We start from the raw sequence: 17,698 nt of genomic DNA, 5'->3' as shown, positions 1-17,698 counted from the left end.
AACCGAGGTCCTGACTCTCTGTGGTCATAAAAAATCCCAGGATGTCCTTTGGAAAATAGTATGGGGTTTAACCCTGGCATCCTGGCCAAATTTGCCAATTGGCCTCTGTCCATCATGGCCTCCTAATCATCCCCATATATACTGATTGGCTTATCACTCTGTCTCCTCTCCATCAATAATGTGTGGTGGGCGTTCTGGCGCAATATGGCTGCTTCATCCAGGTGTTGCTGCACATTGGTGGTGGTTGAGGAGATTCCCCCTTCTATGTAAAGAGCTTTGAGTGCAGAGAAAAGTGCTATATAAAATGTAATGAATTATTATTGTTGTTTTTAATCAAGAAATATTTGCCCTCCACTTACACAAACATCTCATGATGTTTAACTCCTTCTGACATTTCCCCACTATTTGTGTTCTATTCCCCACATTATATGTTCATCCCATGTAAGTTTCGTATCAAAATAAATACCTAAAAAAATAAAAACCGTCACCCTCTCCAACAATCTCATACATCTTCAGACTCACTTCTGGAACAATCCTTTTTCTTGAGAAAATTACTGTCTTAGTTTTCTCCACTGAGAATTTGAATCCCCAATTTATGCCCATTGTCTAATTGTTTCTTGCATCTTCCTGTTAATATATAAAATATTCCTTCCTCTTTTCCAGAGAGCCCCGTCATCTGCAAAAAGAGATCTATCTATATCTTGCTGTACTTGATTAAAAACATCATTGATCATTATTGTAACGGTCATCAGCTGGAGTGCCCTTGAGAGCCACCTGAGGGCACTCCACATCAGACTATCATTATTCACTCGCTACTACATTTCCCATAATTCACTGCCCGGACTCATCATCCCTGATTATCACATTCACCTGTGTCTCATTATATTGTTTAGTTCACCCCATATAAGCCTGGTTCACCTCATCATTCCCTGCGAAGTCTTGTATGTTTCCACTGCATTTCCTTTGTTGTCGTTGTTCCTGATCTCTGCCCGTTTTCCTGTTTTCTGCCTCACCCTCTGGATTTGTCTGTTTGTTGGATTGCCTGCCTGTGTATGACCTTTGCCTGGATTTTGACTACGATTCCATATAACCCTTTAAATAAAACTGCATTTGGATCCTTAACCTTCGTGTCTCAGAGCAGTATGTAACAATTACAGAAAAAAATAATGGTCTTATTACACTCCCTTGTGGAGTTCCATTTTCTGTATTGACACTTCATTCCCTATTCTTACCTGGATATTTCTGTTTGCCATAAAATATTGTATCCAATTGTATATTCTTCCACCTATATTCATTATTTTAGTTTTATCAAAAGTCCCTCTCTCCACATCATATCATAAGCCTTCTCGACATTGAAGAATATAGATTCTTTATTTATCTGCACTTTTCTAGTTTTATTTTCCAAACATACAATAGGATCCATTGTTCCTCTTCCTTTTCTAAAACCACTTTGACATTTAGATATTATTCCTCTCTTTTTACAATAAATATGTCAACCGTTCTGTAATCATCCTTTCCATAATTTTACAAACATTCAATGTAAGAGCTATTGGTCTATAATTTGAAGGGTCTTTTCCCTGCATTCTTATAGGAATTATTATAGCTTCTTTCCAAGCTTTCGGTAGTCTTCCTTCCTCCCACTCTCTATTATAACCTGTTGTCTAGTTACCCAAGTGCCCTTAATATACCATATCAGAGCGCCACCCAATGGACAAATATATAATTGCATGAAAATGGCTCATACAGGTCTAATACCCCAAACTTTATTAACAGTCTTTTATCAGCCCAAGAGGCAGATGGAGGAAGCAGGGAAGAGCAGAAAGCAGGAGACAAAGTGATGGTAAAATGAGCAGAGTTTATTGAATAATGTGTGTTTCAATGCTATGACTTCGTCTGACCAGCATAAATACAACAAGTGTTATTATAACACAAGCAATAGTGGTGTAAATTACTGCTTCACAACATCATCCTGTGACGTTACACCCTTGAAATGGAGACATTCTCTTATCTCTTACTCATGAAGACAAATAACTACTTGAAACTAAAAGAATTTACAACTAAACAATGGAAAAATAAAATAACTGATCAATGAATGAATCAATAAAATGAGTATAGAAATGGTTTAAATGATTATTATAAATTATTACGATTTAATTTAATAATAAAATTATTAGATAAATGAATTAATGAACATAAAAAAGAAAGAAAATAAAACACAAATGTATGGTTGTGAAGAAACCCCTTGGATCCTTCACCTTTAAGAGTAAAAAGTGGGAAGTAGGAAGAATTAGATGCGTTTTGGTCGATCGGATCACTGAATACATTTGTAAACAGGGTCTAAAATGTTTTGAGCTTGTCCACTTTCGATCACTTCCAGAGGTAAACGCATTCGACCGGATTGCTTTCATAGTGTAAACGCTCATGTGGTCGAATCTACGTCTACGCTCTTACGTCTGCGTAAATATTATCAGAAGCGCACTAGCCAGACGGGATTTAAACTTTGTCGGCTCAAGACACAAGTTTGGTTTTTAAGATGAAAAATGTACCAAGCACAATGTTCACTCACCATTCCTGATTTCTAACACACACTCACAGCATTCGGCGTGATCTTGCGGCTGTCAGAGCAGAAACGAAAGCTAATGCACGTGTTTTCTGTCATTTTCGGTTGCGTTCATTATGCGTTTAAGAAACTTAACGCCTGGCCATCTGTAAGCTTGACTGTTTGGATTTATATGAAATGGTTACACTTTACAATAAGAGTCTATTTGTAGCATTAACAAAGGTTAATAAACGTATTGTTTATTTGTTGATTTCAACATTTACATTTTTACACTTTAAAGTTGTTTCTCTTAACATTAGTTAATGCACTATGAACTAACATAATTGATCAAGTTATACTGTAATATTGTACAGTACAGTACTGTTTTTCAATTTTTATAATAAACTTTAGCACAATTTTATGTCTTGTTTTCACTCAGAATCCATTTTAAAAACGATTGGTTAATTAATCGGTTATAGGCCAGTGAGGTCCAACCTAGTTATCGGTAAAATCCACTATCGGTCGACCTCTGGTTCAACATCACACAGAGACACTGAATTAGTATAAAGCACAAATCCAGCATAGAGGGGTTCAGTGAATGTGGTGTTGAATGTGTGTAAGTGTCTGAGTGCGTGCGTGTCAGAGATGCTGTAGAAGGACAGAATGCCGGCCGGCTCGTCCACATACACTCCTACTCTGTTTAAGGGAGGTGATGGGGGAGGTATGTGTGTTCCCATATTATCATGCCAGGCGATCAGTTTCTCCCCAAAGCAGCTCAGAATCCAGGATTTTTCATTGGCTCCGAACCTACAGTCAGTACTTTCTCCTTTCCTGTTGATTCCTTTATATGACACTACCATATCACCCAACCCACTCCATTCAGCCTCCCAGTAACAGCGTCCAGTCAGACGCTCTTTACACAGAACCTGCGGAAGGCCGTCAAATCTCTCTGGATGATCAGGATGTGACATCGGTTCTGGATTACATACCAACTTTTTGTTGCCCTCTACAATGGAGAGACGATTGTGTACCGTGTTTGGATCCAATGTGAGATCAAAGAAATCTGGACACAAGAAAAAAACATTAATAAGACCCCAAAATATGTTCAAGAATCAGATTGGCCTTGGATCTACTTTTTGGTTCCACATAAATATTTTGACCGCATGTACACAGTCAAAACATTTTATATTCGAGACCTTATTCTGTAAATAATGACCTTATTAATAATAATAATAATAATAATGCATTTTATTTATAGGCGCCTTACATGACACTCAAGGACACCTTACAAACACAATAAAACAATCAACAATAATCAAATACTCATTATTAAACCTTGGATACCAATATTAAAAAAATATATATATATTTTCACATAAAAGCCTGCCGAAAAAGATGGGTCTTAAGGCGAGATTTAAAAACATGAAGACTTCCACTGTTTCGCACATCCTGTGGCAGCAGGTTCCATAAATAAGGAGCTGCATAACTAAAAGCTCGGGACCCCATAGAAGTAGTGCGAGTTCTAGGGAGAACAAGTGTGAGTGAAGAAGACGATCTTAAAGTCCGAGAGGGAGTATAAATATGAAGAAGGTCTAATAAGTATGAAGGGGCAAGGTTATTGAGTGCTTTGTAAGTAAGAAGAAGAATTTTAAAATTAGTACGATATTTTACCGGGAGCCAATGCAAGTGTTGTAGTACGGGAGTAATGTGTTCAGGTAGTGGAGTTCTGCTGATGATTCGGGCAGCCGAGTTCTGTACTAGTTGGAGTTTGTTGAGTACCTTTGAAGGCAATCCAAAAAAAAGACTGTTGCAAAAATCAATACGGGACGTAACTAGAGCATGGACTAGAATTGCTGTGCTCTTTACTGAGAGAGCCGGACGAAGTCGATTGATATTGCGTATATGAAAATAAGCAGAGCGAATGACACTGTTTATATGTGCTTCAAATGAGAGAGTACTATCCAAAATGACCCCCAGACTTTTAACTTGTTTAGATATAGAGACTGGTAAATTGTCAATTTTCACAGATGAACATGTAGATTTCGACAAATTGTTTTTTAAGCCAACTAGAAGAATTTCAGTTTTACTGGTGTTAAGTTTAAGAAAATTTGAAGTAAACCATTCTTTAATCTCTGCCAAACAGTCTGAGAGGACAGATGGAGGAAAATTAGCGGAAGGTTTAGAGGACAGATAAAGTTGGGTGTCGTCAGCATATAGGTGGAATTGAATGCCAAACTTCCTAAAAATATTACCAAGGGGTAAAAGATAAATGATAAATAAAAGAGGACCCAATACTGAGCCCTGCGGGACACCTGTATTGACATATGAAGTCTTTGAGCAGAACTGCTTCAACTGTACAAATTGTGTACGGCCCGTAAAGTATGATTGAAACCAAGTCAAAGGGGTACCAATAATTCCAATAGACTCCAATCTGTGCAACATAATGCTGTGTGATATAGTATCAAATGCTGCACTTAGATCAAGCAAAATTAGTATAGATAAAAGTCCAGAGTCAGCAGCTAACAATAAGTCATTGGAGATCTTAACTAGTGCAGTCTCAACACTATGGTAAGGACGAAACCCAGATTGAAATTGCTCGTACAGACCATTATGAGACAAATGATTCTGGACTTGAGCTGCAACACACCTTTCCAAAATTTTAGAAAGGAAAGGAAGAGTTGAGATGGGACGAAAATTATCAAAGTTACTTGAATCAGCCCCCGGTTTTTTAAGTAAAGGAATTATCACAGCAGTTTTCAATTGAGATGGAACAGTTCCAGAAATAAGTGAAGAGTGTATGATTTCCGTAATTAAAGAAGATAGAGAAGACAAGCAGGCTTTAACCAAATACGTTGGAATAGGATCCAACTGACATGTGGTAGATTTACTCTTATTAACAGTATTGATTACTTCCTCGATGGTTGGAAGTTCAAAAGAGGAAAGCATAAAATTAAGAGGTTGATCAGAACAAGGGTTAAATTGACAGCTATCAAGCTTTGTCACAGACATTTGTTGATGAATGTTTTCAATTTTCGTTATGAAAAAAGACAAAAAACTTTCACAGAGATCAGCAGAATATAGATGTGAAGGAAAAGAATCAGGGGGTTTTAAAATATTATTTACCACAGAAAAAAGTGTTCTTGTTTTCCCTTCACCAGAACTAATCACACTGGCAAAGTAATCAGTTTTAGCTGTAGTAAGGGCAACCTTATAGTTTTTCATATGCTCAGAGTACAGTTCTTTATGCACCACAAGTCCAGTCTTGACATATAATCGCTCCAGGCGTCGACCTTTAACTTTTAACATGCGCAGTTCAGGAGTAAACCAAGGAGCAGAGTTGACAAATGAAACCGACCTGGTTTTTAATGGAGCACAGACATCTAAAATCGTTTGCAATCCAGTATTGTAATGTAGAACCAGGTCATCTGGGGTGGAATATTGAACATTGCTACAAAGGTTGGAAAATCCTTCAGCAAAAACCGCAACATCAATGTTTTTTATGTTCCGGAATGAGATAGAACGATTATTAGACCATGGTCTAATGTAAAATGGTGTACTGTCAGACTGATCTCATGAAATGGCGTATGTATGACACGCCAATTCGTATTTTCATTTTTGGCGTGTTATCAACACGCATAATCGATTTTCAGCGTGTTTATCAACGCCGGTGACTTAACGTTATACTGTATAAATATATATGACCTACCCCAACCGCGTCCCTAAACCTACCCGTCACTGGGGTTAATACCATTTATGAGTGTTCCCCTACCATCCTAGGGAAAAAAATATTGCTCCCCAGATGTAGATATACATTTTGGTCAGTTTCGCTCGGACATTTAACGGCGTACACATACACGCGGAATCACTCTGACGTTTAACGGCGTAGACATACACGCGGAAGATGACGGTTCGTTTCGGCGTGGACATACACGCATGGCTCAAAATGCGTATAAATAACACGCCACTTGACTTGAAAGTGGCGTGTATGTTTACGCAAAGTCATGATGTCATGTTGGTACTGTGAAGAAAAAGTATGTGTGTGTTGACCTACATTTTTGTAGTTCTGCTTTACTCATGGTCTCTCCGATATAATCCATAATCAAAGACATGATCCAGACTGTCAAAGAAAAAAAAAAGAAGCATAATGTGCCATGTTCTATTCATCTGACTCACCAAAAATGGAAATAAAAATGGAAATAAAAGTCTTAAAAACACAACACAACGAACAAAATACAGTAAATAATCGTTAAATATAATAAATCATATTTTTCTGTCCATCCTTTACTAAACTATTTTTTTGTAGTTTATTAAGGGCCAAACACCAAACGTACGAAGGCACCTATTGTATCCGTAAGATTTCTTCTTCTGCTGCTGCTGCTGTTGCTCTTTAGCAGCCTATAAAGTTACTGTGGGAAAGTTATTAAATTTGGCAAACAGATAGAGGACAGTCTGAACATTAACCACAGCAAATTTGGAGTCTTTCAATCAAAACTAAAAGCGCCACCAACTGTCCAAATTTGCACTTATGCTTGTGCCAATAACTTTTGAACTGTAAGGTTTTGAAGAAAAGTTGCACCATATGGCATCATTTTCCGTAAATTTTCAAAAAACTTTTATTGAACTCATCCTACATGGTTGGTCCATTTTTCACCAGCATTGGCTCATATCATAATCAGACCGTGCTGGCAAAAACGTTCGAAATCAAAAAATTTCGAAACCAAACCGTTCTTATATAGCGCATCAACAAATTAGACGAAAATGGACACCAAAGCACACCAAAATGGATGTAAAGTAGTATATCTCTGCAATGCTTCAGCATATTCAGACCAAACTTGGTGTGTGTTATGACAACCATGGCCTGAGGGTACTTGCACAGTTTATGCACAGCGCCACTTACTGGCCAGGAGATATGACATTTTTAAAAACAAACAAAAAAATTATATTGAGGCAAAGAATAGTATTTTATGCAATCTCTTGGCAAAGCTAACTGCCTATTGCATTAAAACTTAATTTGTCAAATCGTTACTATGTTCTGATGCTCCCTGCCATGCTTGCTTAGCTCATCACTTTGCTTCTGATGCGCTTGGCCCCCCTAATTGCTGCTTACAGCTATATTTTATATGGATCATAATAATCCTATATTAAATGTGTAATCCACAACTTTCAACACTTGTAGCCACGTAAATCTGAATAAACGTGCACATTAAAATTGGATTCAGATGTAAATCAGTTGTTTAAAACTTAGATAATCTGTTAGGAAAAACTGACAAAAACATTGTCAGTGATGGGTAAACTTCAATATCGTCATTGTCGCCCAGAAACCATGTATCTCCATTTTCGATTAATTTTTCATAAATCAATGCTATTGGTCACTTTATGTCTGTCTGTTGATTTTACAACTATTTAACCACTGAAAAGTATTAAAAGAGCTTGGAACTTAAACTCGTAACTCCATTACGTCTTCAAACTGTCAGTCCATCTTAAATGAAGTACTGCACACAGTTTGGTGACGGTATATGCTTGTACTATGACTGGTTGTATAAATAAGTAGCCTACAGCGTTTTCCTTACTCCAGAAACACTATGTCTAAGGCTAATGTTTTATGTACTTGAGGAGTGGAGAAGAGTCTTTAGTTTACCATTTGCCATCTAGTCATAGCCAATACAATCTTAATTAGCATTTCGGCCAAATGTATTCAACTACAGAAAAAAAACTGAGCCCCCACATAGCTACAATAAACATTGTTAATCTGTATGTTGATGAAAACTAGGGCTGGACGATATGGCCAAAATATATATTATGATATATTTCTTAATTTCGGTCGATACAATATAATTCCGATTATTGCCGAAAAACTGCCAAGAACGCCCACAATGAATGTCCTGTACCATACAAACTTCTGAAAAATGTATTTGCCAAGTCTTTGAAACCTCCTCCTATAAAACTATATAATATTTTAGAAATAAAAATGGAACAAATTAATTATTGTTAATATTTTATTTGTATTTAGCCTTCATACAAACAAGAAATGTGAAATCACCATCAAATAATAATAATAAGAGTCAACTTATTAATATTAAAATCTTTAACTTTAAACTATAAGCTAGCATAGGTTGATTATATTATTCTTATAGATTGAAAAAAGTGCTTCAGCCAGGATAAAGAATATGAAAAGTGCTCAGAGTTGCAAAAAAAAATTAAAATTGAGCAACAACAAAAACACATGTTGCTGATGGACATTTTGAGTGTTGATGACAACCTGAATTCATTCCGATGGATGAATCTGAATAGCAGCATTTCCACTGTCAGGCCAGTGCGAGCCAGGGCTTTAAACAGAAAACTAATCAGAAAGAAATCACTGGAAACAGCGTGATCACTAAACAAAAGCGACCGTTTGCTGGCATTTTTATTGTTTACTTGAATATTTAAAACCCAAGCATCGATGTTTTACCACAGGTTTACAATAAAAAGTGATACATTGATCACAATTAATTAATTTATGTCAAAATTGCACATTAGTCACACAGAAATAAATGATGCTACCGTTAGGTCTATTTCACAAAAGAAAGAGGACCCACTTACTTATTCAGTCGAGGCTGTTTCTGTTTATTTGGAAGTTAGGCTACAGGACATTAGGCCACATCACATTTAGAAAGAATGATCATTTCTTTCATGGCCTGGTGGTTAGGGAGTTGAACTGGTAACCCGAAGGTTGCTGGTTCGATTCCAGAACCGGTGGGAAATGACTGAGATGCCCTTGAGCAAGGCACCTAACCCCTAATCGCTCCCTGGGCGCCACACAAAGGCTGCCCGCTGCTCTGGGTGTGTGTATCCACGTTTGCAGTGTGTGTGTGTGTTAACTACTCACTACTCTGCTCCTAATGTGTGTGCATTAACTTGGATGGGTTAAATGCAGAGGTCAAATTCCAAGTATGGGTTACCATACTTGGCCGTAACGTGTCACTTTCACTTTCACTTTCACTTTAGTACTCTCTTGACTCCCATACAGATGTTTTCAGTCAGAGAAACAGAGAAGCTCCCAAAAAAAAAGTTGCTTTATTTTATGATAGTCCGGTATAAAGAGACGGTATGTAGGCTACTGACAGATCAAATAAAAACATTATGATTTGTCTGATTTCTTCAAGCGTTCATATTTACCATGTTTACTATGGTAATGGTTTGCGTGCATAGTCTTTTGCATCGGGTATAAATATTTCTACCTTGTACGGTGATCAGAATCCACATCGGATCACAAACAGAAGGCAATCAAACATGAAAGTGAGTTTTGAGGTAAATTATTTAAAGTCTTTAATGCTGATGTTAGCTGACAGAATCACCCGGCGCTGCCGTGCCGTCTCCCGGCTCAGGTAAACCCTTTCGAATCGTAACCACTCCTCTAGCCCGAGCTGGCCCGCTTTGGAAGGTATTCGACGGGCCAGAAAATCCTGGCCGTTGTGTGCCGTACTGCTTATATTTATCAAGCAGTAAAAATGAAAACGTAAACCTAGCCCATGCCTGTAATGTATTGAAATATCGGAAATGTGTTTAAAAATCATATTACCGTTATTGAAAAAAATTATATCGCGATATATTGGCCTATTGATATTTAATTATTGTCCAGTCCTAATGAAAACTAATGCAATGTACTTACTGCCTGAGATGTGGCTGGTCTAATGACAGACACAATGCTTAACTTCTACATTAGCTGGCCAAAAACCTTGTAACTCCATCTGAGCTTGATTTTGGTAGAATGTTAATAATATAATGGCACATGTCTGACCATAGGCCTATGCAAAGCCACAATACCAACTAATTATTTAAAAACGACAGGGTTAATTTTTTTCTGAAATTGGATTTGGACATACAAGATTTCCATCTGGCAGTGACGATATATAGTTTTAAAATTTTACTATTTTAAAATTACCTCAGCTTCTCCAGTTGGCACTTTAGACTCTTCAGTGGATCAGCTTCACTCCTGAATCTTTCAAGTTATTGATATTCGGGTCTAGTTCCTTAAGACAGGAGTTTGATGACTGTAGAGCTGAAGCCACACTTTCACTGATCAGTGAACTTACAGATGGACAATCTGAAATAGAACCGTATATTATTACGTAATTGAGCTTTATGTGAGCACCACACCCTTTGTTACTAATGCTTGACAAAACATTGCGTTATAATTGAGCAAAGCTTTCAGTAAGCAGTGTGACTTTCAGTAAAATGTGTTCATAGTGGTATTATGAACTATAGGAGAGTAGTGTATAGCATAGTAGTGTTCAAAGTAGTAAAAATGTATTGGATATTATTCAAAATTGGGCTCAAATAAATTTCAAAGAATTGTATCTGTTGATTCTTCTTTTATAAAAAAGAAATGTGAGCTGGCTCCAAAAATGTGAGCTGTGGTGTGCTGACTTTTTCCCTTTTTTATTAATTTCCTTGTTGAGCACCCAATTTGAGAAACATATTGCTTTGCTGTGGATGTGCGTGCTTTGGATCTGATTTTACTGATTCTTCTTTTATTAAATAATAATTATGCTCTATATAACATGATTAAAAACTATGGAGACTCTAAAGTACAAATATCAGAGTTTGATTATACATAATTGACCCTTATCTAAGCACCCTTTGGTTATTGATGCTTTACAAAACATTACAAAAGAATCAAGCAGATCTTTTCGTGAGCAGTGTGACTTTCAGTAAAACCGAGTTTATTATTGAATCTGAATTTGCAAATCGGCATCCGTGTGTGTGCATCGGCTTGGATTTGTGTGTATTTAGAGACCTTTTGCCCGATTATTGTCAACATTCACTGCACGCTATAACCATAGGCTGTAAAAAAGATGGACGACGTGTCTCAGCTGCCTTCCACTGTAGAAAAGGGAAGCCAAAATGTCAGATGGCTAGTGCCATCTTGCGCTAATGATGTCATTTGGAGCCAGAGTCTGTCTAGTAGAGAACGTGTGGTGGAGCCGCGGTATCAAAGTCCCATCCATACTCCCATAAACTCAATCGCATTAGAATTTTTTTAAGCAGCCTGGCTGCTCCAATTTTGATGTCTGCTAGTTGTACAATCACAGTTATGGAAAATCAAAAGTTAAAGTTAAAGTTCAGTCTCCTCCCAAAGCTCCCAAAGCAGTCTGCTGGTGCCTCTGTGACTATACTTCACTCAGAGAGCTGTCAATCACAGCTGTCAATCATGACGCCACACCTTATTTTTATAGAATCAAATAGCCAACTAAACCCAAACTTATTAGAAAAACGAACACTTGAACATACATAAGCGTGATAAGAGCTAGGCTACCTAAAATGACAGAAACCACATTTTATTACCATCACACTCTTATTTGAACTTGATCATCATTAGAAAGCTTCGATATTAGAACACTGTTTTATGAGAAAACTCTGTTACAGTGACAGTAATTTCTTAATTTATGTTAGAAGACCAAAATTGGTCGTATTTTGGCATTTTGAATACAATTCATATTCAGTCACGTTTGCTGAGGTTTAAAAGTTCTTCACTAAACTGCATACATTAGGGCGTTTAGTCCAAAAGTGTGCATATTTAGATAAATATATAGACTATACTTACACGTTTCATATTTCTTTAGACAGAATCACTTCTATTATTTTCTGATGAGCAGCGGCTTCCACTGTGCTTCTCTTCCGCGATCGCTGTTATGACTCAGATAAAGATCATTCCCTGCACGTATTCAACTCATATCACGTGTTCATGGGACGACTCCTGTCCGTGGTCATGTGCACACTAGCCTAACCAGACACCTGCAACTTTTACATCGTCCAGACTGCATTCTACTTGTCCCTGACAGCTGCTGAAAAAGGTTTGAATAAACAATGAATCAGTTTTGACTGCTAAATTCTGCGTTATGTTCTGCAATGTGTACTTCCGAGGGTTAAAGTCATCGGTTCATTTCTTGATTGCCGTTTTGACAGTGTCCACCTGGACTTTTTAGTCATATTTGCTAATTCTCCTTAATTATTGCCCTGTTTTGATCCGTTTTCCTGGAAAATGTATTTCTTTTTTATTTTATTTTATCATCGTTATTTTGTTTTAAGGAGATAAAAAAAAATGGTGCTTATCAACCTTGAATGACATGGTAATAAAATGATATCACATTATTTTGGCAGTAACATTTTTGGCGTTTTTTTCTTGGAGTGGGCGGGTTTTGGCAGTAGCACCTCGCTGCAGTACACGAGATCCAGGGGGCGGAGTTGGATCTAGATCTAAGGGGTGGAGATTGGTAGGTTTAGGGATCCGGGGGTGGAGATGGGTAGGTTTAGGTGGGAGGAGTTGGATCCGGATCCAACTCCTCCCCCTGGATTTCGTGTTCTGCAGTGAGGACCATCTCGGTTTTGGTGAGCTTTGGGGCTGGAAATCACCGTCCCAATCTGGCAACACTGTCTTTGTAAATAACTAACCCAGAGAAACGTTCATAAACATGAAACATGAAGCTACTATACATATGATAACGATTGTATGTGTTTTTTATATGCGCTTTGGGGTATTTTTTTTAATAATAATAATAAACGACACATGAGAAGTGCTAAGCAGGTGCGATTAGCAGCAAATAGCATCAATAACATTGGCCTATAAATCTACATTCGATCGCAACCGGAAGTCATTAAAAAGACTGCGGCATAAAGTTGGGTTGACGTTGGATAGGCTATTGATACTATTGACTGTAAGTCATTCTCTTCAAATGCTATTGAAGTTAGAAACGTATGTCACTCGAGAGACGATATTTGCGTTCGATATTTGCAAATATCGAATGTCCAGCGACAAAAAACAACAACTTTATGCCAGTGTCCATAAAAAGAGCAAAAAGTTTGTCATATGCCCACCATTAGATGGCGCCTCAGCTCTATTAAATTAGATTAAATGTCTGTTTACCCATTACTGAATAACACCACCGTACGGCTCAAGTTTTTTTTAGCACAGTTGATTGAACCTGCTGTAGGCTACGATTCACATAGCATATTTAAACATGTATTTGAGATTCTGGGTTGCGTGCTTTATGTCACCGCAATAATAGACTGGAATTGATTGACAGCTCCCCGCGTGACGTATCACTTGCAGAGCTCTAGTGTGGTATATGAATCACCGCGAATATGAGTTTAATGTTCAGACGTGAGCAATGTAACCAGTGCTCGAATTGAGTCAAGTCTTATGGGGGGTCCCCAAGTTTTTTTGGGCGGGGGGTTGGTTAGTCTCGCAATATACACTTTATACAAAATATACAATATATTTGATCATAATATGCATAAATATATACTATTTATTAAAAACGCTTGAATTCACATACATATATATATATATATATATCTCTTCTTTTAAATTACTTACTTGAGTAATATGGATTTAGAGGGTGACAAAGCAGCATACATTTTATTTTCAGGATTTTTTGATGAATAGAAAGTTCAAAAGAACAGCATTTATTTGAAACAGAATCTTCTGTTACATTATACATGTCTTTACTGTCACTTTTGATCAATTAAATGCAACCGTACTGAATAAAAGTATTAATTTCTTTCCCAACATTTTGTTATAAATTCTAACCGCAAGCTTTTGAATGGTAGTGTATAATACTACAAAAGTTTATATTTCAGATAAACTTTCTATTCATCAAACTTTTTTTTTTTGAAATACTGTAAATAACGGTTTTCAACATTGATATTAATCATAAATGTTTGTTGAGCATCAAATCATCATATTAGGATTTCTGAAGGATCATGTGATGAACACTTGGAGTAACGATGGTGAAAATTCAGCTTTGATCACAGAAATAAATTATATTTTATTGTATTATTATTTTACATTGTAATATTTCATAATATTACTGTTTTTACTGTATTTTGGATCAAATCAATGCAGGCTTGGTGAACAGAAGAGACTCTTGAATTTTTGAATAGTGTACATCCAACAGAATGATTCTAGCTTTATTTACCAATGTAGTATTTACCCTAAAAACAACTGGATGATTGATGTGACACTGTGATAATGTTTGTTCCAAAAGACTTAATTAAATGCATGAAACTTGTTTATTATAAATTGTGGCAAAACAGGCTGTCAGCCTGTGTGTTGGTTGGGATTTTTCAACTATTTCAGCACATACGATTTTTAAATAGTTACGTCCAGTAGGTGGCGGCAAAGCACTGTCATGAGTGAGTGAGTCAGCAGACTATTCAACCATTTCAGTGAAAAAGGCTGCTTTATTCATAAACAAACAATACTATGGCAATCAAAATAAATCATTGCTATTTCAAGAGTGAATCCCGCATAAATGCGTATGTAATTCCCAAAACTTTGCCGTGTTTATACAGCCTTTGGTCCTAGCAGCATGAAAAACAAGTCATATACAAATAAATACAAATTCTGAATGGATATTAGAAAGCGCACAACGAGCGCTCCCTTTATAATTACTAAAAATCTGTTATCCATCTTCATCGAGATCTCTAGCACTAGCACTCCTGTAGAACCAGGACTGTTAATTATATGAAAAAAATAGTAACGTAAGCCAAATGTTTCCAATATATGCTAGGAATATAAAAGCCCCGACATGGAGTGGATAACTGTTAGATATAAAGTAGAAAGATATATAGCGAGAGACAATTACCCCTCAAAAAAGTCAGTAAGAAGCTTTCTCTTCCCGACTGCGAGTGGAGGTTTATTTTTCTCCATATTTTAAAAGCTAAAATTAGCTTCACCGGAGCGGCGCCAAACAAACAGTCCTGTCAGTCGACGATGTCATGCGCGCGCACAGCGCTCTTTAGGCGGGGCGTTTACATTTTAAAGAGACATGACAACTAGCCTATAAACACACTTAAAATAAATTATTGTAAATAATCAATTCATGATATTTACTGTATCCTTTGCATGCATTTATTTTGATTTGTCATTATTATTTTTACTAAAATAAAAATATCCGAGGGACCCCCCTAATTCTATTTTTTACTTCTTATGGGGGGTCCCTAATACCTTATGGGGGGTCCCGGATCCCCCCAGCCCCCCCTCAATTCGAGCACTGCATGTAACAGCGCGGGGCGCGTGAATCTACATGCATATATCAGTAATGCACGCGTCCGGTGAGTCATTTACAGGCATTGACCCTTCACAGCGCACGTGCGTGTTTGTGCTCTAGAGACATACTTTGAAGGACAGACTGCTGATAAATGACCCAGAAGGAAGCTAAATATAATAATGTATAATAATATTATTGTTATTATACACAGAAAAAGCAGTTTAGCCTATACTTCTAGTGACTGACAGATGAGAACGTGCTTGCAAAAAAAAAAAAAACCTTTCCTGTTTGCTCTTCTTCTTTGAAGAGCTCATCTGAGATCAAGTAGACAGCAATTTTCTCGGTCCACAGGAAAGAATCAATACCACTGATCCAGGACCAGCCACCACAGCCAGCCCAGCCCTGACTCACCCGCAGTGAAGTATAGAGGCAGATGTGTGTGACATGACATGATATGAAGGCCAAATACACTGTAAAAACTGATAAGTTATGAACACATATATTTTACATTACTTTAACTTAAGATTTTAAAGTCAGTTGAATGTAATTTAAGTTGAAATACTTAAAAAAATTGAGGCAGAAACTTTTTTTTTGTTTTACATGTATAGTAACCTATTCTCAGAAGTTGTCCTCTGCATTTAACCCAAGTTAGTGCACACACATTAGGAGCAGCGAGTAGTGAACACACACACACACACACACACACACACACACACACACACACACACACTGCAATCATGTATATCTTTGGCCTGTTTTTACTCAGACTGTAAACGTTAAATGCACGTATCTTGTTTATTTTGTCATAATAAGTTCATGAAAATGTGAACATTGCACCACAATAAAATAAACAAATGTAACACTTTATGTTACAATGTCCTTGTTACACATGTTACATGTACTTACTGTAGTAATAACAGTAAACTATGCATGATTGCATGCAACTAACCTTCACCTTAAATGTATAAGTACACCGTAACAAGGATGCTTTAAAATAACATGCATATATCAGTAAAGCACGCGTCCTGTGAGTCATGTACATGACCCTTCACAACGCACGTGCGTGTTTGTGGTCTAGAGACATACTTTGAAGGACAAGACTGCTGATAAATGACAAAGAAGGAAGCTATATATGTATAAATATATAATATTATTGTTATTATTTGGCTATTTATAATATTACTATTGTTTTGTAGACACTTTGCACAATATCTCCTTTTGTGTTCTACAGAAAAATCCATTTAGTCAATACTTGCAGTGACTGACAGATGAGGTCATGTCATGTGCTCATTGATGCAAAAAAAAAAAGAAAAGAAAAAAGAAAGTAACAAGGATACCTTAAAATGTAACCGAAACAAATATATAATTTTAATTTCAGTAAAAAAATTTTTTTTTTTAAGAAATTAGCACTTTTATTGAGCAAGGACACATTAAATTGATCAAAAGTGACAGTAAGGACATTTATAATGTTACGGAAGATTTCTATTTTAAATAAACACTGTTCTTCTCAAATGTTCTGTTCATCAAAGAAGCCTGAAAAAATGTATCACTAAAAAAACTAAAAAGCATTATTCAAAAATAAAAATCAGAAATTTTTCTTGAGCAGCAAATCCTCATATCAGAATGATTTCTGTAATTGATCATGTGACACTGAAGACTGGAGTAATGATGCTGGAAATTCAGCTTTGATCACAGGAATAAATTACAGTTTTAAAAATATATTCAAATATAAAAGTTATTTTTAATTTCCAATAATATTTCACATATTACAGTTCATCAAATAAATCAGTTGGTGAGATTAATAGATGTATGATCCCCATTTTTCCCCATCTCATATTTTTTTTTTACAGTAATAACAAAGAGTTTGCTTGTTTTTAATAATGTCATTATGCAAAAAAAATAAAAAATCTTTAAGCAAAATATAGAATTTGTGAGATTCACCAATAACTTTTAGGAGTTCAGTCACATATTTGTTATAGCCTCAAAGCTAACAGACATGGACTTAACAGTCCTAAAACAGTTGCAGTTTTTTTTATTATTATTATTTTGAAGCACAAATGGTTTTTGGTGACAGAAAGTGTACAAATACAGTACAAGGTACAATCTGTGCTGCTGTATCAGACTG

General features: G+C 36.5%; 1 protein-coding gene across 2 annotated transcripts; it reads right to left on the bottom strand.

The window, feature by feature from the left end:
* Positions 1–1,835: 1,835 nt before the first annotated feature.
* LOC309475223 (stonustoxin subunit beta) lies at positions 1,836–12,256 on the bottom strand. Of its 2 annotated transcripts, XM_082137945.1 has the most exons (4): positions 12,126–12,256; positions 10,464–10,625; positions 6,591–6,656; positions 1,836–3,602 (listed from the first exon to the last, which is right to left on the bottom strand). In XM_082137945.1, exons 3-4 carry the CDS (start codon positions 6,646–6,648, stop codon positions 3,055–3,057), a joined length of 606 nt encoding a protein of 201 aa, XP_081994071.1. In that variant the 5' UTR covers positions 6,649–6,656; positions 10,464–10,625; positions 12,126–12,256; the 3' UTR covers positions 1,836–3,054. The 2 variants fall into 2 exon arrangements, with proteins under 2 accessions (XP_081994071.1, XP_081994072.1); XM_082137946.1 differs by lacking the exon at positions 10,464–10,625 and having other exon boundaries at positions 12,126–12,241.
* Positions 12,257–17,698: the final 5,442 nt, after the last annotated feature.

This window comes from Leuciscus leuciscus (genome assembly GCF_965113295.1).
Source record: "Leuciscus leuciscus genome assembly, chromosome: 15".
In the NCBI taxonomy this organism is placed as follows: domain Eukaryota; kingdom Metazoa; phylum Chordata; class Actinopteri; order Cypriniformes; family Leuciscidae; genus Leuciscus; species Leuciscus leuciscus.
The sequence above is the reverse complement of the archived record's forward strand: the minus strand, read 5'-3'. Positions and strand labels throughout refer to the sequence as shown.

Bases quoted from the DNA above. Each gene is read 5' to 3' on its own strand.
- LOC309475223 (XM_082137945.1), bottom strand. From the start codon at position 6,648: ATGTCTTTGATTATGGATTATATCGGAGAGACCATGAGTAAAGCAGAA. The intron at 3,603-6,590 runs GTAGGTCAACAC...TCTTGTGTCCAG, and splicing joins TAAAGCAGAACTACAAAAAT to ATTTCTTTGATCTCACATTG.